This window comes from Pongo pygmaeus, chromosome 3 (assembly GCF_028885625.2).
Source record: "Pongo pygmaeus isolate AG05252 chromosome 3, NHGRI_mPonPyg2-v2.0_pri, whole genome shotgun sequence".
Classification (NCBI taxonomy): domain Eukaryota; kingdom Metazoa; phylum Chordata; class Mammalia; order Primates; family Hominidae; genus Pongo; species Pongo pygmaeus.
In genome coordinates, this window is record NC_072376.2 from 4721016 (window position 1) to 4748616 (window position 27601).

Below are 27601 nucleotides of genomic sequence, written 5' to 3' on the forward strand. Positions count from 1 at the left end.
TGAGGGAGGGGGAGGAGTACCTGCTCCTGCCTCAGTGTTCCATTCAGTCTACATTTTCAGTGCCCAATCTTCTTCCCCTTGTTGAAAGCATCTCCAAACAGCCCTGGCCCAAGCCAAAAGTCCTTGGCCTCTCTCTCCATGCGATTCCCGCGATTCTGCATCCTAAATGCTCCTCCAACCCAGGCCCTCCGCGCCCGGTGGGCATCCTTGTGTTGGCCGGCTCCTCCCGACCTCTCTGCAGCTCGCCTTTTGTCGCACCAGGCACACAGTGGGGACCCCTACTCCTCCCCATTCCCTGACTCCCTCTCCTGCACCCGCGTCCACGCCCTGTGCTGGGCGCCTGATGTCACAGGGGAGCCGGTCACCGTTGGGGCTGGGGCCGGGGACTGCGCCGAAGTGAGCCGCGCCACCTCTCCCGGTGCACCCCCCAGCTGGGCGCCAGGCGGCGAGGAGCGACGGGAGCCTGGGGTGGGTGGCGAGGCGGGGACAGCCTAGGCCCGGAGGCAGGAAACCTGCGCACGAATCCCCACCAGTACAAGCCTCGCCGACGGATGTGGGCTAATCCTGCCCGAGCACTGCCCCCGCCTCAGTTTCCCTCTCTGTAAACTGGGAAAGAAGAGTTGGCCCAGAAGGTCTTCAGGCGCCTTGTAGCTCCACGACTCAAGAAGAGCTGCACCAAGCTCGCTTTTCCCTGTGCCGCTCTCCTAGCGACTCCCGGACTTCCGAGAGCGGCAGTCCCCAAGTCGCCCCTCAGGCCTTGGCGACAGCTCTGCAGAGATCTAAAAACGATTGCGAAAGGCCTCAGCCGCCGTCGCCCGTCTGCGCCTGCGCTGGTCGCGAAGCGTGCTGGGACTTGTAGTCCGCTCGCCCGGCAGCTGGGGAGCCAGGCGGAGGGGTGGGGGCGAGACGCCTACACTTCCCAGGGTGCTCCCGGGCGGCAGCCGGCGCGGGGCGGGGCCGCCAGGAGGGGCGTGGGAGTGGGCGTGGTGTGGGCGTGGCCTGCGCGCCGTGGGGCTGCGGCGGCCTGCCTGGAGGGTGCGCAAGGAGCGGGCGCGGAGCCGGCGGGCGGGCGGAGGATAGCGCGGGCGCGGCACCGCGGGCCCGAGGGTCTGGCTGTCGCAGCGCCGGGCCGCCCCGACTCCGAGCTGCTGCTGAGATGAGTGCAGGTGAGTGCTGGGGACCGAGGGACCAGCGGATCGCCGCGCTGGATCGCGGCGCCGCAAGGGCTGGGTAGCATTTGGAGGCTGCACCTGCAACGCCAGGGAAAATCACCCAGCGGCTCCGCCCAACTTTTGCTCCAGGATTTTGCAGCCCCGAGGGGCCAGAGCGCAGCCCCCTGCCCTGCTCCCGGAGCGCGTAGCTCAGTGGCGCGGGCCCGGGTATCCTTTCCCAGCGCGCCGGCCGGCGTGGCTGCGCCAGGCTGTCTGGAAGGCGCCCCTTCTTTGCTTCTCACGGGGGTCCGGGTTGTTCCAGGCTGCAGAAAGCGGTCAGGGTCCGCGCGGGGGCCTGGGTTCCGGGCGAAGGGCCGGGGCCCCAGCAGACCTAGGCACGCAGAGGTGAGATGATAGGTGAGGCTTTGCAGCTGGGGGCGCCGCCCTTGCGCCGCTTTGGCAGCGCCTGGGTTGGGGGCGTCAGGCCGACCCTCGGCGCCCAGGACTCTCCGCAGCAGATCTGGGGACCCGGAGCCCGCAAGTGTCAGACCCGGCCCCGACCCGTTCTCTGCGCGTCTCCAGCCCCTCGCCCCTGCGCGTCGCACCCCTGCCTTTCCCGCCGCACCCACCCTCCGGGATCTGACAGCCTCTGTGCGGCGCTGGAAAAATCCCACAGCGCTGGAACCCAGCCGCGCCTTGTGCTGTTGGGGAAACTGAGACCTAGAACTGGAGCCCTTGGCGGTGAGCCCTGGAGGCGGCCTGAGGATGCCCGGATCTGAGAGCCTCCTGGGGCCCGCACGGGGCTGAGGGCTTATCGTTGCATTCCCGGCAGGGAAGGGCTGTCACCCCATTTTTCAGGGTGTGACCCGAGGCGCACCAGGCTTGAGTCACTTGCTTGGCTCAGGAAGGGGGGGCGGGGATTCGAACCCGGGGCTCCCTGACTCTTGTGCTCTTTCCTCTAAGCCTGTCGCGCCAGGGACTGCAGTATGGCCCTTGGCCATGTTGCAGAAACCAATGGGGACAGCCGCTTCCCCTGGGGGAGATTGGACTGGGGAGAGAATGTGAATTTAGTAAGAGCTTCCTGTGGGCTGTAGGCCTAGAAGGAGGCGGGGGCTGAGGGGCCAGGGACTCCCCTCCCTGGGGAGATTCTCTCCCTCCCCCTCCAATCCAAGGAAGGAGGGACTGCGTTGCAGGGAGCCTTTGGGAGTAGCCGAGAGCAATGGCAGGCGGTTGGGGAGGTCGGAGGCAGAACCCTTTGGAAGAGGATTTCTGAAATGGCCAACCTAGTTATCTGGGGGTGGCTGGGGAGCAGGGCACCCTGAGACTTGGCAGAACCTCCAGACACATTTATCTAATGGCAGGTGGGGATAATGGCTGGGTGCACACAGAGTAATTTTATGCTTCTTGTGGCCATAATTGATACCTGTGGTCCCCCCTGTCATCAGGGAGAGCCTCGGAAGCAGTGCTGGCATCTCTCCTCTGCATCTGATGAGAAGGGGTGTGGGGGCACTGGGGCACTTGGGGGCAGAGACTGGGGTTTGAACCATGGTGCCTGCCTGCCTGGTGGTCTTAGGCATAGGTGGCACCTTCCAGAGCTTGGCTTCCTCACCTGTAAGAGCAGTAGCATTGGTTGCCTGGAGGGGACAAGGTATAACATGAAGAGCCCCACACCTGGGAGGCCCTCGGTAGTTTGGGATGGTCATTGTTGGGTGGCCAGCTCAGCTCAGCCCCTCTGAATCAATCCAGCCCTTTGGAACTGGCAGTGTGTGCTCTCCGGGCCACCTGTCGCCCCTGCCCAGCCCTGTCCCCAGCCAATGATGCGCACAGCAGGCATTCCCACCCACACAGTGGGGGAGAGCAGACAGCATGGTCCCTTGTTCCTGGCATGTGGGCTCTAACGTCCGGCCACTGTGTATGTCTGGCAGGACAGGAGCTTCCATCATCAACAAGGGCAACAAGGGCAGGTCCCCCATGGCCCTCCCCATACTGGCTGGCATTATTCCAGAGCTCAGCACTGGTAGGAGTGGCTGAGCATCATCTGGTCCAGTCTCCAGCTGCCCAAATGGGCTGGAGGCTCAGAGCCCAGGGCAACCTGTCTAACCCTCCTGGGCTGCAGGCTCCCTGTTCCTTTGGGCTGTGTGCATGTCTTCAGTTCATGACACAGGGCGCCTCCAAGATGACCCGGGTGTGGATTGAGGCCAGGCAGTTGCCTTACTTTTGTTGCCTGTTGATTTCAGGTGGCCGGAGCGATTGTTTATACAGCACATGGCAAGGTGGAAGGAGATGGCATCCCATACCAGACAGGCCTGGATCTGAATCCAATGTCCTAGCTGTGGAGGGCCCCCTGCCTCAGTTTCCCCAGTAGTATGGTGGGCAGGCCTTTAGTTCTGAGTGCAGTGCCAGTCCACACATGGTGAGCCCAGCAGGTGACAATCAGTGTGGTGTAGCTTCATCTCACTGCAGCCCATGTGGTCACAAGGGGGCCAGCTGGGGGTGGGGTTGAGGAAGGTACCTGAGCTGGGGCAGGGGGCGGGGTGGGGGGATTCCAGTGCCAGGTCTGCCACCAGTGGGCACCAGATCCTTGAGCAAGGCCTGTACTCCTGAGCCTAAATATTCTCCTGGGCAGCTGCTGGCCTGGCAGGTCAGATTCCCCCAGGTGAACAGAGGCTCCTGAGGGGTTGTGTTAATTTGCTCCATAACAAAGTGCTAAAGACCACGTGGCTTAAAGAGAAGACACTTATTTTTTTGCCCATTCTAGAGGCCAGAAGTCTGAGATCAAGGTGTCAGCTGGGTTACTTCCTTCTAAAGCCTCTCTCCTTGGCTTGTGGATGGCTGCCCTCTCCCTGTGTCCTCGAACCGTCTTCCCTTTGTGTGTGTCTGTGTCCTAATCTGTTCTTCTTATGAAAACCCCAGCCAGACTGGGTTAGAGCCTACCCTCATGACCTCATGTCACCTTAGTGGCCTCCTTAAAGGTCCTGTCTCCATGCATAGTCGCATCCTGGAGTACTGGGGGTTAGGACTTCAGCATATGAATTTAGACAATTCAGTCCATAACAGGGGTGCGGGGCCAAGGGAGGCCTGGTGGCTGACTCAGCCTTCTGTTTCCATGCTGCTCTTAGGATCATGGAGCTGGAAGGGACATGAGGAATGTTCCAGCCCAAACCCACCCACCTGCACAAAGGGGGAAACCAAGGTTTAGGGAAGGAAAAGCAGCTGTCTAGGGCCAAGGAGAGGATGTGGCAGAGCCCGAACCTGAGCCCTAGTCCTCAGACTGTGGACGGTGCACATCCTAGTATTTGGAACAGAGACATATTTCTTCACCTAATCCAAGAATGGGCAATGACGTAGCCACAGAAACATTCATCTCAGCCTTACTAGTAACAACAAAATGTTAGAAATCACCAAACTGTGGAAGCCAGTGATGGAATATGAGCCATCTGTTCCATCTCACTCACTCGTTATTCAGCAAAGATGCGCAAAATGCCTACTATGAGCTAATACGGTCTGGCTGTGTCCCCACCCACGTCTTACCTTGAGTTGTAATAATCCCCACGTGTCAAGGGCAGGGCCAGGTGGAGATAATTGAATCACGGGGGTGGTTTCCCCCATACTGTTCTCATGGTAGTGATTAAGGCTCGCAATAGCTGATGGTTTTATAAAGGGCAGTTCCTCTGCACACGCTCTCTTGCCTGCCGCCATGTAAGACGTCCCTTTGCCCCTCCTTCGTCTTCCGCCATGATGGTGAGGCCTCCCTAGCTATGTGGAACTGTAAGTCCGTGAAACCTATTTCCTTTATAAATTACCCAGTCCTGGGTATGTCTTCATTGGCAGCATGAGAACAGACTAATACATGAGCCCACGCTGCTCCAGGCCCTGGGATTCAGCAATGGACGAGAACAACCCAAAATCTATGTTCTCTTGAACTTATATTCTAATTGGGCGGTGGGGAAGACATGTATATGAAGTTACCACCCATGTGAAGAATTAACTGCGTATGTAAAGAATTTCTAATGTTAGGAGAAAATGCTTAAGAAAATAGGTTTAATTGGCCGGGTGCAGTGGCTCACGCCTGTAATCCCACCACTTTGGGAGGCCGAGGAGGGCAGATCACAAGGTCAGGAGATTGAGACCAGCCTGGCCAACATGGTGAAACCCCATCTCTACTAAAAATACAAAAATTAGCTGGGTGTGGTGGTGGGTGCCTGTAATCCCCGCTACTCGGGAGGCTGAGGCAGGAGAATCGCTTGAACCAGGGAGTCAGAGGTTGCAGTGAGCTGAGATCGTGCCACTATACTCCAGCCTGGTGACAGAGCAAGACTCTGTCTCCAAAAAAAAAAAAAAAAAGAAAAGAAAAGAAGTGGCTGGGCGTGGTGACTCATGCCTGTAATCCCAGCACTTTGGGAGGCCGAGGCGGGCAGATCACAAGGTCAGGAGATCAGGACCATCCTGGCTAACACGGTGAAACCCTGTCTCTACTAAAAATACAAAAAATTAGCTGGGCACGGTGGCGGGTGCCTGTAGACCCAGCTACTCGGGAGGCTGAGGCAGGAGAATGGCGTGAACCCGGGAGGCGGAGCTTGCAGCAAGTGGAGATCACGCCACTGCACTCCAGCCTGGGCGACAGAGCAAGACTCCTTCTCAAAAAAAAAAAAAAAAAAAGAAAAGAAGTTTAATTTAGAAAACAGCTCAGGACAAAATTGTATGTCATATAGGATGTCAACTCTACAGAAACAGTGAGGGGGCAATGTCGGGAAGTGCCGTCGGTGCCCATCTGTAAGATGTGGGAGAAGGAACAAAGTTTTCTGTCTTCTGCACCTTTTTACTTTCCATGTGTTTTCCAAGTTTTCTTCATTGTGTGCCCTTTTCTTTTGTACTGAAAGATCAAATGGAAAGAAGAAAGCACACTCTACCTCCAGCTCTGAGAAGGGCATGCGCTGGTAGAAACCCGTCACTCCGGGAGAAGTCCGGCGATTCTGTTCTGCAGGGCCACTATCTGCTGCGTGGGATGGGGGTGTCTCCCAGCATTGAGGGAGCTTAGCACAGGCAGCTGCACCGCTGCAGATTTTCCCTGCCTGACTCCACTGTGAATGAGGTGCAGCAGAAGCCAGACTCCCCTGACCCAGAAATTCATCTGAGATTGTATCTGGAGAGGACTGCCATTGCCCAGACATTGGCAGTCTCCGCTTAGCCTGGTCACCCCCAAGCTCTGCCCTGTTCTTCCGTGATGTGCAGGGTTCCTTCCTAACCTGGCCACCCAAGATCCTTTGACTCTTTATGGTTTCTGTCAATGAGATAGTTTGGGGGTAGATAGGATATTTTCTAGAATCAAGTCTTGAGTTTGATCAACTCTTGGAAAGTCCAATCTTACTGTCCCAGAAAAAGGTGTGTGTCCCTGACTCATGGAAAAGCTGCCTGGCCTACACCCTGGGCTTCCAGAGCATCATCTGGGTCACGGGAGACCTCCGAGCTCGCGAGAGGAAATTGGCAAGACTGGGAGATGAAGGGGCCTGTCTTGTCGCTGGCCCTTTAAGCAGGCACTGCCTATCCTTGCAGCCAGATCAGGCTGCTGGCCTGATGCCATCAACCAACCCCAGAGCCTGGATTCCATAGCCCCTTCCCTGCAAAGATACTCAGGGGCTTCCTTGCTGCACCCCTTGGCTGTGCCTCTGCCTGGGTAGGGATCCGTAAAACCTACCCTGAAGTGGGGTCTCAGGCTCACACCCAGCCCTGCCACTTGCTAGCACGATCAAAGATGAGACCTCTGTGTCCTTCTTTCCGTTGCTGCCCCTCCCCAGGGTCTTGGTAGGGATTGAGGGTCTCATGAGCTGACCAGCCTCTGCCTGGCACATGGTAGAGGCTCACAGAGGTTGTTAAAATAGTTGCAATAGGAAAACATGGGTCATGTCCTGGGGTAGCTCCTAGTGCTTGAGGCTGATCACATGGGTCCTGCAGTCATCCCCGCATGATGGACGCGGCTGTCCCAGTCCTGGGGAAGCCCCAAAAGAGCAGACCTCCGAGGCTCACACCCAGCACAGAGCAACCCGAGTCGAGCAGTCTTAATTTACTCAAGGAATTTTTCCATCGCCAGGGCTGCTCAGGGTGTCTAGGGTGTCGGGCAGCACCCAGGTGGGACAGGCTTAAATGTCACAGAGACTGCGGCTCATCAAGTGCCGCCCTGGGGCCCTGGGCCAGATGCTCGTATAGGTTTCCTCCCGGGGTCCTCACAGTGCTGCTCAGAGCGGCCGGTGGCATCTCTACCTACAGAGGAGGAAATGCCTGTGAGTCCCGTTCGGGGCCTGGTGTCACGTGATTTGTAAATGGCAGAGCTGGGATTTGAACCCCAGTGTGCCCGACTCAGCCACAACACACGTGTCCCTGGCTGGGCGGGCTCTGTCTGCCCATCCCCTGCCTGCATGCTTTAGCCAGCGGCTATGGGGGATTGGTTGTTGCCTCATAACGTGTGGCTGAGTGTTGGTGTGCATAAAGCCTGGCCCGTTTGGGGGCATCATGATGGTGCTTCTTGGTGAGGGTCTCACACAGCCCATCTTTTTGCCTGGGCCGTGGTGTGTTATTCCCATTTTCCAGCTGCAGGACCTGCCAGCACAGAGCCAGGAGGCAGGACCAGACCCAAACCCGCCTCCTGTGGGGGTTCCTGCCTAGCGTCATTGCATGGCCTCCGCGACTCACCCTCAGATAGCCTGGGCCTGAGAAGGATTTTCACCACATTGAGCCCATGTGCCCCCCGGACCCCTGACCCTCTGCTCCGGCTCCCCCACCCCCACCCCAAGTCCTGCAATGCCCCCAGGGTCCATCTGTTCCACTGAAGGCAGTGCCTCTCCCCCTGCTTACACAGCCCAGCCCAGCAGCGTCTCCAGCCCCTCGCCTGGACCTCTGTGACCTTAGACAAGTCATCGTCCCTCTGTGCCTCAGTGTACCCATCTGTAAAAACAGGGCCACTGCCATCCTCGGGGTACAACCCTGCTTTCTTCTGACACCGCCTCCCCACCCCGCCCACTGTTTGGCCGTGAGGCCTGGCTGCCATTTTGGGGACCCTGCTGTACCTGCCTTTCTCATCTGGCTCTCGAGATGCTCCCGGCTGGGTGAGCAGTACTTGGGCCTCACGCTGAGGGTCTCTGGTGTGGAGGGAGGTGCCTTGCCGCCTGCGGATTAGTGGCTTCTGTGGATGTCTGCCTGGAGCTCGAGCTAGGAGGGCAGCTGTGTCCCTTGTGTCTGGGAAGGACTGGGGCAGAGGAGGGGGCTTTGGATTCTGGGATGCTCACTGGTCCTCGCTGGATTTGGCACCCGGCCCTTGTGGGTGCCAGGGCTGGCTCTGGGGCTTCCCGCCATCTGCAGCTTCCAGGCCTAGAACAAACAGGTCTGCTGTGGTTAACGAGCTGGGTGGCTTCATGCCACTTCCCTTGGTCGAAAATTTCCAAACGTGAGGGGGGCAGTCTGGATGCCTCAGAAGATGCACTGGCTTTGGGACCAGGCATACCTGGGCTCCAGCCCCAGTCGTCACTTGCTAGTTGTGTGTTTCTCCAAGCGGATTGCTTAACTGCCCTTTGCCTCAATTTCCCCACATAAAAAGTACAGGTGATGACAGCTGCTTTTGAGGGGTTACTGTAGACTCAGAGATGCTGAGTGAGAGTCAAGGGCCTGGGCACAGCAGGCACCAGGGAACAGGCAGGGTGGCCTTTGTCACAGCCATAAATACCCTTCACAGGTCAGGGACAAACCTGTCGTCGTGCCCCGTGGGAGCCGCTTTGGCATCATCAGCCACACCCTAGGCTGGGTTCACAGCTTCCCCTCCCCTTCTCTGGTCCTGCTGTCTCCCCTGCCAGCCCCATCTCGGTCGTGTTTACAAGGCTGCAGCCCAGTGCCAGGAGGAGCACCGTCTCCAGAGAGCTGCCCAGCTCCCGGTTCTTCTCGGCATAGCATCCTCAGGAGGCGTGGTGTCTTGAGTCATCAGTCTCAGCTCGAAGCTTCATTTTAGCTGCATTCTACTGAGCAGCCCCCATCCCAGGCAGCAGCAGTGGCTCCTCCCACCTCCGGCACGGAGCTCGCACCCTGTGCTGGAAGTTTGGGACTTTGGTTTCTCCATGCTTAGAGCGATGAGTTAGAGAGACGATCCGGCAATGTGAGTCCAGCCAGCACACCAAGAAAAGTGCTCAGTGTCACTGCGGCTAGCACACTGCCTCTGTCCCCGCTGGCGTCTGTCCTCAGGGCACAACGGGGCCTTGTACTGGCTCCCCTGAAAGCCACTCAGGTAGAATGAGAGGAGGCATTTCATGAACACCCAAGGAGTGGAGGATGAGTGACAGGTGGAACTCCGTCCCCAGTGCAGCATGGCCTCCTCATCTGTCTGCCGTCATTCCGTGTGACAGCCTGGCCTGTCTCTCTGACCCTCTGCTTCTGCGGACCTCAGTGTTCCCGGGATTGCACATGGAAAATGACATCAGTTGATGCTGCAGTTGGACACGAAGTGCCCAGAAAGAAGAATTCAAAGGAGCATGCAGAGCTTCAACCTGGCAGCCAGGTTTCAAATGCCCTCACGATGTTCCAACCCCTTTGCCCCACAACTGTCTCCATTTAGGCTCCCTGAGTAGGTGCAGCGGGAACTTGGGTGCAGGTGGCTTACCTGGGAGGTGACCCCAGGAAGCATGAGGGAGGTGTGAGGAGGGTAAGAGGGGGAAGGGAGGGGAAGCCAGGAAGGGGCATTTGGATGGGGGACACCACTCTGGCAAGTGGGGACTCAGTCCCACTGGGAGCCTCTGAATCGTCCCACAGAGGGACCGGCTGTGTGGGGTCTTACTCCATAGGCCCCGTCCTGTCTAGGCGCAGGGCCAGTCCTGAGTGTGAGGTGCTGGGGAAGTCTCAGCCTAGGTCCGGACCTCCTCTGTGTCCAGCAGTCAACAGCCTCCCAAGGGCTCACAGCTCTTCCAGAATGTTCCTCCCGTCCCTCCACGACTATTTATTAAGCACCTACTATGTGCTGTCTTTGCCCTGATCCCCCAACAGCCTTGCATTCTTCCTGCCGCCTTCTGCCTGCCCCCACTCCCCTGGAGTCCGTCCTCCTCTCCCTTTCAAGGCTCTGCCGGACTCCGGGGCCTCTGTGAAGCTTTCTTCCCATCTCTAGGCCCTCCACGTCCCTCCCTCCTCTGAATTGGTGGACACAGACCAAGCTGGGGTTTCCTGTGGAGATTTGTGCCTGCTCCTGCCTGCTCTGCAGCCTGGAGCTGGGACCTGCCCTCTCTGAAATACCTCCTCTTGGATGGTGCGGGGGAGCTGAACAGTGGACTCAAAGGTGCCCATGTCCTAATCCCAGGCCCTGTGACTGTGTGACCTCATGTGGCAAAATGACTGTTTATATGCGACTATGTGAAGGATTTTGCCACAGGGAGACTGCTTTGGATTTCAGGGGGCCTGAGGCTTCTCTCTAACAGGAGGCAGGAGGCAGCAGAGAGGAGAGAGAAGTCTCCACGCCTGGCTCTGAGGGTGAAGAGAGGGGCCCCGCACCAAGAAACTCGGGTGCCCCTAGAAGCTGGAAGAGGCATGGAAGCGCATCTCCCCTGGAGCCTCCAGATGGCCCCAGCCCTGCAGACCCCTTCACACTCCGGCTGGATCTGCCCTGGTATCTGGGGACCCCAGATCTCAGCGTGGCCTGACTCTCCCTATTGTCTGGGGACCCTGGGCCTCGGCACAGCTGGACTCTCCCTGGTGCCTCCAGATCCTGGGTCCTGGCGTGGCCCTGATCTCCCTGGTGCCTGCGGAGCCTGGGTCTCTTGGTGCATAAGCAGCTCTGGGAGGAGATAGGGGTGGTCTAATGGAGAGGCGGGGGACCAGGAACCAGCCCAGGCCATGTACCCGCTGAGCCTTGGCCTCCTTATCTCTGTTGGGCTTGGGCTTGTCCTAGAGAATCTTTCCAACTCTGAGCCTGTGTGTGGTTTGGGGCAGTGGACACCTTGGGATGTAGCATTTGCTTCCAGGCAAGCAGGACTCTGCTGTGCATGCCCACGGGGGAATGGCTTACGCGGTTCCCCGATGTGGACCCAGCACCGTGCCGGGACCCTGCACTGCAGTGTGCTTTCACCCTATAATCCTTACATCAGATCTCCTTGCTCAGGACTTCCGGTATTCTCACTTCACAGGTGAGCAAACAGAGGCCCAGGGAATTAGGTAACTCTCCCGAGGTGATTCGGCTGAGAAGCACCTTGCCAGCTGCAGAACCTGCACTCCTAACCGTGGTGCGCCATGGCCCCGCCGCGTCCTGAGTGGCTCCCTCACCTCCTGTGGGCCCTGCTTCACTGTAGGCCCACAGCCCCCTCTGGAATCCAGTGGGAGGCCTCCCCAGGACCTCAGTGCTGCTTAGGTCACCTGCAGCTGCAGCCCTCTCATCCACCAGCTCATTCTCTCCCCTCCAGACACGCTGGGTCCTTCAGAACCTGCCTGGCCCAGGGCCCCCGCAGGAGAGCTTCTGCTGCACCACCGCCGCCTCCTCCTTTTCTCTCTCTGCCCCTGCGTCCTGCCACCCCAAACCCCTTCTCTGCTGGGGAAGGTGCGCATGGTGGGGTTTGGAGAGGGATTTCTCCCCAGCAAGGTCGGGCCACTGTCCCTTGGTGCCTGCCCACCTGGGCCTCAGAGTTTGGGGTTGGTCTCCATCTGGGCCCTGACTCATGCCCCCTCTTCTGGGATATTGGGCCTAGGGCTGACTTCGTGATTAAAGGGCGATTCACACATTAAAGGAAGGGTTTTGTGCAGGTCTGTGCCTTGCTCAGGGAAGGTGGCACAACCAGAGTGCCAGGCAAAGGCCACCTGTGAGTGTCTAGGGGCTGCGGTCACCAGTGACCACAAGCTGGGAGGCTTAAAGCAAGAGAAGGCATTTCCTCCCAGCTCTGGAGGCCAGCAGTTCAATATCAGTGTCAGAGGCTAAACTTGGCACTGGCAGCTCCCTCGGGGGCTCAGGGGAAGCTCAGTCCTCACCCCTGCAGCTTTGGTGGCTGCCACATTCTGAGGTTTGTGGCCACGTTGCTCCAGTCTTCAAGGCAGCGTCTTCAAACCTCCCTCAGCTCCATCTTCATGCGACTTCTCCCCTGTGGGTGTCGTCTCCCACTCCCTCCTCCCCATAAGGACTCTTGAGATTGCACTCAGGGCCCGCTCATAGCATCCAGAATCATCTCCCAGTCTCTAGACGCTTTATGTAAATCACATCTGCAAAGACCCCTCCCCTTTTAACCATATATGTCACAGGTTTTAGCGATTAGATGTGGATATCTTCTGGGGGTGGCATTACTCAGCCGGGCACAGGTAGTCTTTTGGTGCATCCTGTTTAACGGGTTGATATCTTTTCTTCTCCCTGTGGGGTCTCTAGGATGGATGAGAAAGTGAGAATGACTTCTCATAGGATAAAAAAATGTTACTTGCTAAATTTAAACGTCCCAGGAGTTAGATCCTGTCACACACTGTGGATAAGAATATCAATTGGTCTAATCATTTGAGGAGCGGTTAGGTGAAATGTATGGAGTCTTAAATACATTCATGCCTTTTGATGGAATAATGCAACTTCTGGGAATCTCTTCTGAAGAAAGGCTCTGAAACACAGACATGAATTTCAGAAATAAAAAGCCGTTGACTGCAGGGGTTACATACTCTGCAACATAAATGTCCAGCCGCAGAACACTGGCTAAGGAAATTCCTGTCCATCCATGGCAGCACTTCTCAAACTTCTAGGGCCTCAGGGCTCAATTATCGAGGACCCCAGAGAGCTTTTGCTTATGTGCATTATATTTCTTGATATTTATTGTATTCAAAATTAAAACAGAATTTAAAAAAATATTTGTTGACTGGGCATGGTGGCTCACACCTGTAATCCCAGCGCTTTGGGAGGCCAAGGTGGACAGATCACTTCAGCTCAGAAGTTCAAGACCAGCCTGGGCAACATAGTGAGATCCCGCCTCTACAAAAAATAAAAAAATTAGCTGGGCATGTGTCTAGTCCCAGCTACTCTGGGGGCTGAGGCAGGAGGATCGCTTGAGCCTGGGAGGTTGAGGCTGCAGTGAGCCATGATTGCACCACTGCACTCCAGCCTGGGTGACAGGGTGAGACCCTGTCTCCAAAAATATATATAAATAAGTGAAAATTGAAAAATAAAAAATGTGTTAAACCGCAAAAGGTCAATGACTGCTCTGCACGTTAACATAAGAGCATTTTTAGTGAGCTGAGGCACTGCTTTACAGCTTTGCAAATCTCATTAATAACTGGCTTTGTAGGTGACGGCTGGATTCTGATGTCTGCCCTGCGTTAAATCAGTTGCGACGTCACATGTCATGCGGCCTCTGCAAAACTCCATTGTACACTCAGGAGAGAGTGAGAGTGAAAAGGGAAGCCATATCTTTGTGTTGTTATTGAAAGGATTTTGACCACCAAACCCTGTGTGAGGTCCTGAGGACCTCCCTAGACCATACTTTGACAGCTGCTGATAAAAGATGGAATATTGTGCATTAAAAATATTATGAAGCATGAATAAAGTATATGTGAAGGCTGGTGGTAGATGAAGAACTCAGGACACATCATTTCTTACAGTATGCAAAATATGCAGAAAAACATCTCAGAAAAAAAATGTGCTAGGATCATGGGCAATTTTCCTTTGTTCCTAATGCTTTGCTGGTCTATGTTTTCACTGCTGATCCATTTTAAGGACATACTAGTGGCGGGTTTGCTCAATACTAGTTCTCAAGGACACTCCATTAGGAAGCAGCTGTCAGCCTCCCCGGCAGCTGGCCAGGTCCTCTTGCTCTGAGATTCTCTATTTTGGGAGGTGGACTTTCACTGTTGAGCTAGGGCTGTGAGCGGTATTGACATGTTACAAGCACAGGGATCTCAAGTGTGTGTGTGTGTGTGTGTGTATATATATACACGAGTGTGTAGTCTGGGGATAATTTAGTCTACAGTTATAAAAGAGAGGGAGTTCTGCTCTGGAGCAAAATCCATGGTTGCCAATGAGAAATTAGGAGCTGGCCTGAGATTTCATGTCCTCAGCTGGAATGCTAGCACCCAGCAGGGCTCCAGCAGAGAGCTAAATATATCCTGGGTGTGCTGGCAACCTCAGGAACCCCCAGCGCTCACCAGAGTGGGATCCAAAGGGAGTGATTGATTTGTCTAATGAAAATCAATACCTGGCCGGGCGCGGTGGCTCACGCCTGTAATCCTAGCACTTTGGAAAGCTGAGGTGGGCAGATCACCTGAGGTCAGGAGTTCAAGATCAGCCTGGCCAACATGGAGAAACCCCGCCTCTACTAAAAATACAAAAATTAGCTGGGCGTGGTGGTGTGTGCCTTTAATCCCAGCTACTCGGGAGGCTGAAGCAGGAGAATTGCTTGAATCTGGGAGGCGGAGGTTGCAGTGAGCTGAGATGATGCCATTGCACTCCAGCCTGGGCGACAGAGTGAGACTCTGTCTGGAAAAAAAAAAAAATCAATACCTACCATTTACAGAGCACCTAGCAACACTGGGCACAGGAGCGAGGCTGCAGATTGATCTCCGACACCATAAAGCCCTGTGAGGCGATGTTACTGCTCCCAGTTGGCAGATGAGGGCACTTGGATAAGACAGGAGGCACAACCCGCCCTGGGTCACACGGCTGGTAAAGATGGGAGGTGGGCTTCCCACTGGCATGCCTGCCTCTTAGAACACCCACTCAGTGCCGCCGCCTCCCCAGAGCATGTCTCCTCACGGGTTCTTTCAAATTCTCAGGCCAATAGGGAACAAAGAGTTCTGCGCCTGATAAAAAACATCCCTTTTGCGGATAGTGCATTTTTTGCTTTCCAAAGAGCTCACAATTCTTGATAAAAGGGTGCCCGGCAGCTGGTGGAGAACAGCAGCATAGCGGGGGTCATAACACTGGCTGAGTTCGGGCCACATCACCTCTGTGAGTCCTCTTCACACTGGGTGGCGGGGTGGGGAGCTGTGACTCCCCATTTTACAGATGGGGACATAGAGGCAAAGTGACATGGAGAAGCCTGCCCCGCGTCACCTGCTGGGCTGGCACTGGAGCTCAGGCTGTGTCCTTCCAGACCCTGTGCTCAGCTGAATGGCACCCTCCCTCCCTCCCTCCCTCCTTCCATAATCTGCATTAAATGTGGGTCAGCTTCCTGTGAGGCTTTCACAAGCCTTCTCTCAGCTCAGTGCGGGAGTCATTTTATGTGCTGTCTGCGTATTTGTGATTCTCCTCCACGCCTTGCCTTTCAAATAGAACGAGTCCCCCAGCGGCGGCCCTGGGGCATAAGGGGCAGAGTCATCACTGCCGTAGGTGGTGGATGAGGATTCTGGAAGGGACTTAGAAACTCTCTCTCTCTTCTTCCTTAAAATGTGACCCACAGCCTCCTAGGAGATTGACAACTTAGAAGGAGTATTTTGCTGGAAATTGGGATTTTACCAGCAATTTCTGCCCCAGCACCAGGGGCTGCTTCGCCTCTGAGGCTCTGCTGGGTGCTTTGATCCCTTCCCTTTCCCCAACTCTGCCAGGCACCCCTGTGGCCCAGCAGGAGATCCCAGCAGGACTTTGCTCTGGATTTGGGAGGGAGGGGACCATCAGGCTACAGCTGGCCCCTCCTTGGTGTTGACCTGGGAAGCCCCAAGGGGCAGCTTTCAGGGTGGGGGCTGGTGGTTTCTCCTGGGACCTAAGTCCTCCCCTCCAAGCTCCGGTTTCCCCGGTGAGGACCTGCCGCTCCCCGAGGAGACCGACAGCAGGAAGGACGCCCCTCACAGAAGACCCCCCAGCCTGCTGCAAAGGCCCGGCCCCACCCCAGGGCTGACGGGCAGCCGTGTCTTCTGACATGCGACTAAGCAGCATCCACGGGCTTGGCAGGGAGGCTAGAGGTGGTATGTTCCCTGGAGCATGTCGATCCTCTGGCCGGGCACTGGAGGCAGTTCTTCCCTCCAGGAGCACCCAGCCAACGAAGAAGGCATGCAGTAAGTGATGACACTCCATGAGAAAGCACTTCTCAGGGAGGGGGACTGTGGGGCCAGAGAAAGTGAACCTGGCCTGAGAGAGAAATCCTGGCAGGCTTCCTGAAGGAGGTGACATCCAACCAAGTAGGAGTTAGCCAGACAAAGCAGTGGGAGAAGGGCACCTGACAGCAGGGACAACTAGTGCAGAGCCCCTGAGATGGGAGGGAGGGGGTATGTTTGAGGAACTTCATCTGTGCCCTGACCTTAGGCCCTGGGTAGGGTGCAGGGTGCAAGGCTCCACAGTGCTGTCTGCCTTTTGTGCACCGTGGTCCTCCGGTACCTCCCATAGCACCTGGCTGGTAGTATGTGCTCAGTGACAGTGTAGGGAACCCAGCCTCGGGGGCCTGGGAGTCAGTGTCTGGAGGAAGCTCCTTCCTTAGAGGGGTGGAGACCCCTGACAGTACAACACGCAGATGCCTGGGCCTCAGCCTGGGATGCTGTGATAGAGCTGGGCAGGCCCCAGGAGACGCATTTGCAGATGCCCCCCACTCCCGCCCCCCCTTCCCAGTATGGGCACTGCTGACATTGACGCCCTTTTCAAGATGTTTAACCATGAAGCAAGAGGAGAAGAAGGACAAGAGCCGGTACTGCCAGGGTCAAGGGAGGACTGGGGCGTTTGCAGATGGCAGGAGGGGGGCCTGCAGAGGGGAGGGAGGCTGGATGAGAGTGTTCAGGGAACAGGTGCCAAGGCCACGTCCCTGTGCCTCCCTCTCGTTCACTGAGCTGTCTTCCTCGCTCTCCCACCTTCCCCAGACCTGAGGTTCCTCAAGGGCCGGGCCAGGCTGACGTCCTCACTGAGGGCTCACTGACCAGAAAGGGACGGTGTTGTTCTTGGGGAGGGCAGGGTCCAGAGAGGGGACAATTGGTGCTGCACAGTTGCAGGCAGTGGCACCTTTGTCCAACCGTGCAGGGGAACAGTGAAGGCCATCAAGGGCAAGGCCGCTGATTCAGAAGCCCTGGTCCCCCTCTGTGCCCACTCATGGCCGCGAGCACACATCAAGGATGCCAGCGCCCACCATGCACCATTCAGCAGCTGACCCAGTGAGCCCGTGCAGCCCACCCACACCTCTTGTCATAATTTCACTCAACAGCAGCAGAGGGCTGGGGTGGGCACCTGCTTTGAGGCTTAGCATCATCTTGTTCAAGCTAGTGGCTCTTTAGCTCCTGGGCCAGGGAAGGCAATGGGGAAGCCAGGTGACCAGGACATGTGCCCTCTGTGCCTGAAGGTGGAGAGTCGTCATAATGGACTCTGCCAGTGCACCCCCTGGGCACTGGGACCCTCGGTGCTGGCCCCAGGGGTGATGTTGGGGCAGTGAGGTGAGGCAGAGTCCATGCCCTCGGGCAGTGTGGGCAGCAGGAGAGACCAGCTGGGAGCAGGCAGTTACAGCAGTGGGGGTCAGTCATGGAGACTGTGAGACCCAGACACTCTGGGAGGGGCTCGAGCCGATGTGGAGACCCGGGCAGTGTCCTGGCCCTTGCTGTCCCAGATCCAGGAAAGAGGGTTAGTTATGCCAGGAATAGAACCCTCTATTTCCCATGGTACCACCTGACTCAGGACAGCTCGAACAGCTGCGCCACTAGAGGCTGGGCTTGCAGCTGGAGGGAGGTGGGCTGGTCACGGCGCCCCGCTGGCCCCAGGATGACATGGCCAAGCAGCTTGTTCCCCTCTGCACCCATGGTTAGGTTTTCCGGGGGGCTCTTGCATGGAGCTGGGGGGGCCCTCCCACTCTTCTCAGATCCAGGGTACACGTATTCTCTCTCTACTAAAAGTGCAGGTGGAGCATTTGGACCCACACAGGTGGACATATGAAATTTAAGATGGGACCCTAGATACAGTGTGGCAAGTAGCACTGGTTGCAAATTCTCCTTTTACTTAGAACTCACAATCGCCCTCCCAAATAGGTCTCCTGTGGACAGATCTGCACATAAGTCTGCTCCTAATATCAAGCATAACTGGCTGATATTAGGAGCAGATCTATGTGCTCACTCCTGTAATCCCAGCACTTTGGGAGACCAAAGCAGGAGCATCATTTGAGGCCAGCAATTTGAGACTAGCCTAGGCAACAGAGCGATACTCTATCTCTACAAAATACAAAATGAAAAAGCATAATCTATGCTTAATATTAAGCATAACCTCCCTTCCCCTTTCATGGAAGTTGAATTATTCAAATGTTGGTGCATGTGTTTGGCAAAGATCATTCCCTGGGTGCTTGTGAGCTTCACACCTGCGGAAGCTAGCTGCGGGGAAAACTATGAAGGAGGCGTGTGTGGCTGTGGTTTGCCGAGGAGAAAGAGGGGTTGGTAATTAACTGCAGGTCATGTCTGGGGCTTGGACTTGTGGGTCTTATAATCCATAAGATTATAGCTTTTGTTTGCTCAGGGCCAGGCACTTCGATGTTTGTGATCTCTTTAGAGTGATTCCAGAATTCTTAGAAATACTTAGGGCTCTGGGGGTTGGGGACAGGGGCTGACCAAGGTCACATGGCCAGGAAGAAACAAGGCTATGATTTGAGCTCAGGGCTGTCCGTTCCCAGTCCTGGGCCCTTCCCGCTACCTGGAGATGACTTGCAGGATGGCGAGAATATCTAGACAGGTGAGGCTAAGGCAAGGGCAGCTCAGGGGGCTGGAGACAGGGGCAGGGTCCACCTGAGCCTGAGGGTCAGGTTCAGTGGCCTTGGAGACCAGCCCACAGCTGCAGGCCTTACCGTGGATTTTAATGAGTAAGGAGTTCTAGAAAAACACCGTTCACACCACCCAGGCCTCCTCTGCATTGGTCCAGCTTCTAATTCTTCAAAGCTCTTCTTGGCAGCCACCTCCCTTCCCTGAATCCCACCCTGACTCAGGAGCTGGGGTAAATGCACTCTTTTCTGAATATCGTCAACCCTTTCCCTCCTTCCGCATGTGTCTGGGTGCTACTCTCTGCCGGCCTCCGTGGGACCTTCAGGAGGCCCCAGCTCCCCTGGGTCACTGCCCTCTTGTGTATTCTCTGGGGTCGATTTTATCGTCATTGCTTCCATCATCAGTAGCAGTGCCAATGGGAGTAACGGTGTTACGGACAGAATGCGCATTTGTTTTTGAAGGGGCATTGAAGCCAGTTACAGGGAGGCCACGTGTGGCTCCCACATGCCCGCAAGGCCCCCATGCCACTGCCGCCTTTCCCCCATGCTCCCCACCAGGTTTCCAAGCCTCCGGATGGTGCACGATGCGGTCCTTCTCTGGCACTGTTTCACGAAGTTCCTGCCTGGCATGAAATCCCCTGCCATGGCTGATTCCTTAGCTGCCGTGTAGGATCCCACTGCATGGCTCCCTGTGGTGTGTTTGACCACATTCTCTGTTTCCTTCACCAGATGGGGAGCATTGCTTTTGTTTTGTATTTTTTTCTTAATTTTATTTTAAGTTCTGGGATACATGTGCAGGACATGCAGGTTTCTTACATAGGTAAAGGTGTACCATGGTGGTTTGCCGCACCTGTTAACCCACACCAAGGTATTGAGCCCCACGTGCATTAGCTATTTATCCTGATGCTCTCCCTCCCCCCACCCCTCTGACAGGCCCTAGTGTGTGTTGTTTGTCTCCCCGTTTCCATGTGTTCTCCTTGTTCAGCCCCTACTTGTAAGTGAGAACATGTAGTGTTTGGTTGTCTGTTCCTGTGTTAGTTTGCTAAGGATAATGGCTTCCAGTTCTATCCATGTCCTTGCAAAGGACACGCTCTCATTCCTTTTTATGGCTGCATAGTATTCCATAGTATACATGTGCTACATTTTCTTTATCCAGTCTATCATTGATAGTCATTTGGGTTGATTTCATGCCTTTGCTATTGTGAATAGTGCTGCAATAAACATACACATACATGTATCTTTATAACAGAATGATTTATATTCCTTTGAGTATATACCCAGTAATGGGATAGCCGGTTCAAATGGTATTTCTGGTTCTGGATCTTTGAAGAATGAGCACACTGTCTTTCACAATGGTGGAACTAATTTATATTCCCACCAACAGTGTAAAAGCATTCCTATTTCTCCACAGCCTCACAAGCATTTGTTGTTTCTTGACTTTTTAATAATCACCATTCTGACTGGTGTGAGATGGTATCTCATTGTGGTTTTGATTTGCACTTCTCTAATGATCATTGATGTTGAGATTTTTCATATGTTTGTTGGTTGCATAAATATCTTCTTTTGTGAAGTGTCTGTTCATGTCTTTTGCCCACTTTTTGATGGGGTTGTTTTTTTCTTGTAAATTTGTTTAAGTTCCTTGTAGATTCTGGATATTAGATCTTTGTCAGAAGGATAGATTGTAAAAATTTTCTCCCATTTCATAGGTTGTCTGTTCACTCTAATAATAGTTTCTTTTCTTTTTTTTCTTCCTTTTCCTTTTCCTTTCCTTTCCTTTTGGAGACAGAGTTTCGCTCTTGTTGCCCAGGCTGGAGCGCGATGGTGCGATCTCTGCTCACTGCAACCTCCGCCTCCTGGGTTCAAGCAACCTCCACCTCAGCCTCCCGAGGAGCTGGGATTACAAGTGCCCGCCACCATGTCCAGCTAATTTTTGTATTTTTATTAGAGATGGGGTTTTGCCATGTTGGCCGGGCTGGTCTTGAACTCCTGACCTCGGGTGATCCACCCTCGGCCTCCCAAAGTGCTGGGATTACAGGCATGAGCCACTGCACCCAGTCTCTGATGATAGTTTCTTTTGCTGTGCAGAAGCTCTTTAGTTTAATTAGGTCCCATGTGTCAATTTCTGCTTCTGTTGAAATTGCTTTTGATGTTTTTGTCATGAAATCTTTGCCCATGCCTGTGTCCTGAATGGTATTGCCTAGATTTTCTTCTAGGGTTTTTATAGTTTTGGGTTTTACATTTAAGTCTTTAATCCATCTTGAGTTAATTTTTGTATAAGGTATAAGGGAGGGGTCCAGTTTCAATTTTCTGCATATGGCTAGCCAGTTTTCCCAAAACCATTCATTAAATAGGGAATCCTTTCCCCATTGCTTGTTTTCTCAAGTTTGTTGAAGATCAGATGGTTGTATATGTGCAGTCTAATTTCTGAGATCTCTATTCCGTTCCACTGGTCTGTGTGTCTGTTTTTGTACCAGTACCATGCTGTTTTGGTTACTGTAGCCTCGTAGTATAGTTTGAAGTCAGGTAGCATGATGCCTCCAGCTTTGGTCTTTTTGCTTAGGTTTGTCTTGGCTATATGAGCTCTTTTTTGGTTCCATATGATTGTTTTGTATTTTTAAATTTTATTTTTTATTGTGGTTAAATACACTCACCCTAAAATTTACCATTTTAACCATTTTTAAGCATACCGTTCAGTGGCATTAAGTCCATTCACACGGCTGAATGATGATGCAGCCATCATCACTGTCCATCCATAGAACCTTTTTCATATCCCTAAACGGAGGCTCTGTCCCCATTAAACACTCACTCCCCATTCTCCCCCACCCAGCCCCTGTCACCCCCATTCCTTCTGTCTGTGTGGATTCAACGACTCTAGGGGCCTCCTATCAGTGGAATCCTGCACTATCTGCCCTCTGTGACTGGGATCTCACTCAGCGTAGTGTCTTCAGGGGTCATCCATGTCATAGCCTGTGTCAGAATTCCTCTCCTTTTTAAAGCTGAATAATATTCCACTGAATGGCTGGGCCACATTTTGTTTATCAGTTCATTTGCCGAAGGACACCTGGGCGGCTTCTGCCTCTTGGCCGATGTGACTAAGGCTGCTGTGAACGTGGGTGTGTACGTATTTCCTAGGGAGCCTGCTTTCTGTTCTTTGGGGTAGATACCCAGAAAGTGGGACTGCTGGATCAAATGGCCATTCTATTTCTAAGTTTTCGAGGGCCCACCCTACTTTTCCACAGTGGCTGCACCATTTGACACTTGGTGGGGGCATTTTGAGGGCAGGACCATGACAGGCTGGCCTTTGAGCCCCGCACACAGGGAGCAACTCCACAGCTTGGCTTTATTCTGGAATGTTCTCCCTACCTTTTTTCCTTTTCTGTCTTTCTTTTGTGCCACGGACATACTTGAAAAGTCCAGACCTGTGGCCTTGTGGTATGTCCCACCATCAGGACTGGTCTGTTTCTTCATGTCTGGGTTTGGCTGAGCATTTTGGGCAAGAGCCTGCCTCGGTGATGCTGGGTCCTTGCCACTGTGCCCATCAGAGGCGCACGGGACCCACTGGCTCCCAAGTACTTTCAGATTTTAGCACACCTTGTGTGCACCTAATGGAGATGAAAATTCCCACACGTATGTCTTTGCACCCACATGCAAATAGACATGTAAGGGATATTCCTGGAAGAGGAATTGTTGGATGGAAACGCCTTCTGCCAAGCCACCCTCCCCAGTGGCTGTCCTGATTTGTACCTGTACCAAAAGGGCACAAGTCCCTCGTCCTTGGTCCCTCCGAGCCCAGCTCAGGACACTGTCAGTCTTTTAAATATTTGCCAGACCATGGGAAAAGGGGGCCTTCCTGGCGCTGCGGAGCCTGAGAGCATTTTCATACATTTCCGGGCCATTTGTGTCTTTGTGAATTTCCTGTCCCTTTCTTTGCTTATTTTTCTGTTGGATTATTTGTCTTTATTGATTCAGGAGGCAGACGGGGCATGTGGTCTGCATTTTGCAGGCAGGGAGATGGATCGCTATTGGTTTTAGCATGTGTTCTTCTTGCCGACGGGGGCTGGGCCGAGCTGTATGTGGAGGGGCTGTGGGTGTGGAGAGGGAGGGGCAGCAGGAGGTGGCCTGGTTTCAGGCCTGGGCGAGTGCCTCCCAGGGTGTGGTGGAGGAGCGGCACCTCCCAACAGGGAGACGCAGCGCCATCCCCTCCGATCCTCCCTGGTGGATTTTCTCGCTGCGTCTCTGTGCTCACGCTTCCCTGGGGCTGCCTGAGAGCTCAGGAAGGGAGTTGGTGTGCTTAGTCCTGGCCTTTGAGGCTTCCCTCGTGGCCACTCAACATCCTCCGCTTGCTTTTGTTTCCGCCTGGCCTCGGAGCCTCTGTACCTCCATCCCCTCTTCAGCTGTGTCCTTCAGTGCTTGGTGCAGATGTCCTGTCCTCATGAGGCCCATCCGCCCGCCTGTGCCCACGGCAGCCGTAGCAGCTGCAGAGGGCACTCACCTCGCTGTTCACTGTTTTTCACCCCCCCCAACCTGCCAGCTTCATGCATGACGAGACCCCCATGTCCCCACGTGCCTTGCCCTGGCACCTGACAGGTGCTCCCCCCATGGACGAATGCACTGGTGTTAGTGGCACTCAGGACTGTGGTGTGGGCAGGGACACTGCCTAACTAGCCCAGCCATTGGCTGCCTGGGTTGTTTCCATGGTGGCCAGCTCCCTGTTGACACCTCAGGGGGGTCTGGGAATCGCTGTCTCAAGGGGCGTTTGCAATGTTCATTGTCCTGCAGAGATGCTGTCGGAGAGCCGGGGCATGGGCCCAGGTGGAGCTGGGCAGCCTGGGCATGTGCAGAGCACAGAGGGGTGAGGGGTGAGGAGAGCGGGACCCAGAGATGAGCTCCAGCCGGGCTGGGGTCTGCAGATCTGGAACCAGTAGGAGGAGAGCGGGACCCGGGGAGGAGCTCCAGCCGGGCTGGGGTCTGCAGATCCGAAACCAGGAGTTTGCTCCCAACCTGGGATGCCTGGTGTGCCTTAAAGAGGACACTGTGTGCTGGAGACTGGGAGGCTAGTCTGGCAAGGAGCGGAAGGCCCATGAGGGTGGGGTGGGGACCTCACGTCTCTACCAGGAGAGATATGGACCGGCAGGCAGGAGGGGGCAGGAGATGCCCCGCAGGGGACGGGGAGAAAAATCCCTTAATGGGGACATGTTGTGCCAGGACACCCGGGGTGTAGGTCCCCTGATGAAAAGGGGAAAGCCGCCGCTATGGGTTGAATTGCATTCCCACTAAGTTAAGCCCTGACCCCTCTGCATGTGACCTTATTTGGTGGTAGGGTCATTGCGGGATGGAACTCGTCCAGAGGAGGTCATGCTGGATTTGGGAATGGAGAAGAGGGAAGGTGACGTGAACTTACATGGGGAGGAGACCACGTGACATCAGAGGCAGAGATTGGAGTGACGCGGCTGCAGGCTGAGGCTCGTGAGGATTGCTGGCTGCCAGCAGAAGCGGGAAGGGGCCAGGAAGGTCCTTCCCAGAGCCCCAGAGCCTGCGTTGTCTTCACAACCCCAGATCTGGGACTTCTGGCCTCCAGAACCGGGGAGAGTAAATGCCTGTTGTTAAGCCGCCGTCTGTGGCACTGTGTCACAGCAGCCATGGGACACCCATCGAGTCAGGAACTGGGGAACAAAGATGCCAATTACCGAGTGCGCACCACATGCCCGGGTAGGGGCCAGGCACTTTCACAGGCATCATCTCATTTAGTCTCCCTGCAACCCAGTCCATGGTATCCCCATTTACAGATGAGGAAACTGAGGCTCTAAGAGGTTCAGTCGCTGGGCCCAGGTCCCAGGGCTGTGGAGTGTTGGGGCCTGTTGCAGGCCCAGGACTGAATCACCCGAGGGGAGACAGCGGGGTAAGGGCTGGCTTCATGATATGCGGCATTGCTGGGGAGCAGGAGTGGCAGTGAGGGAGGGTAGTGGTGAGCAGGCCTTCCGCATTCTGTTTTCTGACCGTGAGGTGCCCGGAGCATCCCCACGGGGGCATCCAGCACTCAGAGGGAGCTGGGGGCCCAGTGCTCAGGAAAGGCCAGGGCTGGGCGTCCTTCTCCAGGGACTGGATGGTCTCAGATCCCTCTAAACCTAAGTTTTACAATCCTGAAAAAGCACTGGTGTCTTCCTCGCTTTAAGTCTCAGTGAAAATCTCTCCCACCTGTCCCGTGTGTCAGGGCCTGATCTCATTACTTCTCAGCTTTTAAACAGCATTCAGAAATGAAGATGTGAGTAATTGTACCCCATCCATGCCCCCGTGATGGGTGGCAGCCACAGCGCTGGGCTGTCAGGGATTGAGGGGTTGTGTGCCGGGGAGGGAGTGAGCATGAGTGAGCAGGAGGCGACTGCAGCCTTGTGGGACCATGTACGCCGTTTCCTTTCCAACCAGGTCCTTCCTGTGCCACTTGAGCCATCCTGCTAGCATACCCCACCCCACGGAGGGATGTCTAGGCACCCCGAGGCCTGAGCTCGGCCGGCACAGCTGTGCTCGGGGATGCAGGCTGCCGTGCTGGAGATGCGGGCTGCCGTGCAGGGGATGCGGGCTGCCGTGCAGGGGATGCGGGCTGCCGTGCTGGGGATGCGGGCTGCCGTGCAGGGGATGCGGGCTGCGGTGCTGGGGATGAGGGCTGCCGTGCAGGGGATGCGGGCTGCCGTGCTGGGGATGAGGGCTGCCGTGCAGGGGATGCGGGCTGCCGTGCAGGGGATGCGGGCTGCCGTGCTGGGGATGCGGGCTGCCGTGCAGGGGATGCGGGCTGCGGTGCTGGGGATGAGGGCTGCCGTGCAGGGGATGCGGGCTGCCGTGCTGGGGATGAGGGCTGCCGTGCAGGGGATGCGGGCTGCCGTGCAGGGGATGCGGGCTGCCGTGCTGGAGATGCGGGCTGCCGTGCAGGGGATGCGGGCTGCCGTGCTGGGGATGAGGGCTGCCATGCAGGGGGTGCGGGCTGCCGTGCTGGGGGTGCGGGCTGCCGTGCAGGGGGTGCGGGCTGCCGTGCAGGGGGTGCGGGCTGCCGTGCTGGGGGTGCGGGCTGCTGTGCTGGGGATGTGGGCTGCTTTGCTCAGGGATGCAGGCTTCTGTGCTGGGGCCAGCAGAGGGTGGCTGAGAGCATGTGAGAGAGTCAGGGAGGGGTCGAGGGTCCTCCCAGGCCCTCGTCAGTCCCATATGCCCTCTGTGTGCAGAAACAGCTCATCCCCCTCTTTTACTAAAGTCATCATAGTTCTCACCCCGATCCCCACCCTGGCAGGATGCAGCTGCAGAGGTTAGGATAGGATTTTCTGCACTGCAGGTGGCGACCCAGTCCCTGGCAGGAAATCAGTTTAGTGGGTCGCGGCAATGTGCGTTATATAAGAAGGTGAGTTGAGTAGAAAATAGTAGAGCACATCACAAGGAATAAAGGTGTTTTCTGTGAATTTTTTGTTCGCCATTTACATATAGTATCAGTTAAGTTGCTGCTGCATGTGGTCGGCTGAGAAATTGCGCCCCACCCCAGCATATCAGGTCCTGATCCCTGTGACCTGTGAATATTGCCTTATGTGGAAAAAGGGTCTTTACAGATGGGATTACACTAGGATGCTGAGATGGGGAGCTGATCCTGGATGATCTGAGTGGGCCCTCAGTGCCATCACAGTTATTCTAAGAGAGATGCAGGGTGGGGTGACCACAGAGCCAGAGGCTGAAGTGATGCTGCCACCACCAAGAAATGCAGGCCACCCCAGGAGCAGGGCAAGGTAATGGCAGCCTCCCTTAGAGCTTTTGGGGGAGCTCAGCCTGGGGCCACCTTGCCGTCCACAAGTCAGGAAATGCAGGCCACCCCAGGAGCCAGGCAAGGCAAGGACAGCCTGCCCTAGAGCCTTCGGGGAGCTCGGCCTTGGGGCTGCCTTGACATCAGCCCACTGATGCTGATTTTGTATTCCGGTCCTTGCTGCACTGCCCTCTGCCCAGACTGTCTCTCCCCTCCCTGGGCCTGGCTAATTCCTCCTCCCTCTCACAGCTGGACTCTGACACCCCCTCCTCCAGGAAGCCCCCCTGCTCCCTCCAGGCCAGGTCAGATCACCCTGTGCTCCCCTGGGTGCTGTCAAGCACACCCTGGACTCGGGTCAGGCTGCCTCCCTTCAAGTCCCAGTAAGGCGGGGCCAACCATGGCGCCACCTCACAGTGTCTCGGGGAAGCTTAGACAACTGATATTCTAAAAAGCTGTGGAAAGGCCCAGATCAGTGCCTGGCGCCAGCGTCCTCTCTCCCTGCCATAGCCCCTGCAGTTGGTCTTGAGCCAGGGGGACCCTGAGGGCCCAGGCAGGACTCAGAAGGCCAACCTCTCCACATGGCCCTCTCCCAAATGTTACAGAGAATCCCCTTAAGATGACGGCCTCAAACCAACGTGATGTTTCCCAGCATGGGCCATCCCGGAACCGGTGACAGACGCGGCCGGGCCTCGGCCATCCAGCACCACCCTGGCCACCCTGCGTCTCTATCCCTGGCCCTGTGAGCCATCAGTACCTGCTGGCTGAGTTCCTTCGAGACTTGAGTGTTCCCCTTCCAGGCTGAGACCACCAGGGCCTCCCTTGGGGGCTGCCTTTGAATAAACTAGATGCTTAGGGGTGGACAGCAGGCTGGAAGCCAGGGGAATCTGAGGCTCCTTCTCCGTGGGAACCCCAGGCAGTGCTGAGTGCTGGGAGCCCGCAGGGCACCAGCCGCTCTGACTAGCAGAAGCCTGGCTCCAGCAGCCTCCCTGGCCCATGTCCTGGGCTGGTGCGGTTGGCTCCCCAGTGTCTCTGAGCATGGAAGAGGTCTCCTC

The 27601-nt window shown here is 55.7% G+C and overlaps 1 protein-coding gene across 21 annotated transcripts in view; it reads left to right on the top strand.

The window, feature by feature from the left end:
• The first annotated feature begins 1001 nt into the window (after positions 1 to 1001).
• Positions 1002 to 27601, top strand: part of ABLIM2 (actin binding LIM protein family member 2) — a 190682-nt gene continuing 164082 nt past the window's right edge. For all 21 annotated transcript variants that reach the window (XR_008502116.2, XR_010125999.1, XR_010125997.1 and 18 more), the window contains exon 1: positions 1002 to 1166. Coding sequence is in view for 16 of the 21 variants with exons in the window: in XM_054485249.2 (XP_054341224.1) it covers positions 1157 to 1166 (10 nt within the window). In the remaining 5 variants the exon portion in view is untranslated. The remainder of the gene's footprint in view (positions 1167 to 27601) is intronic.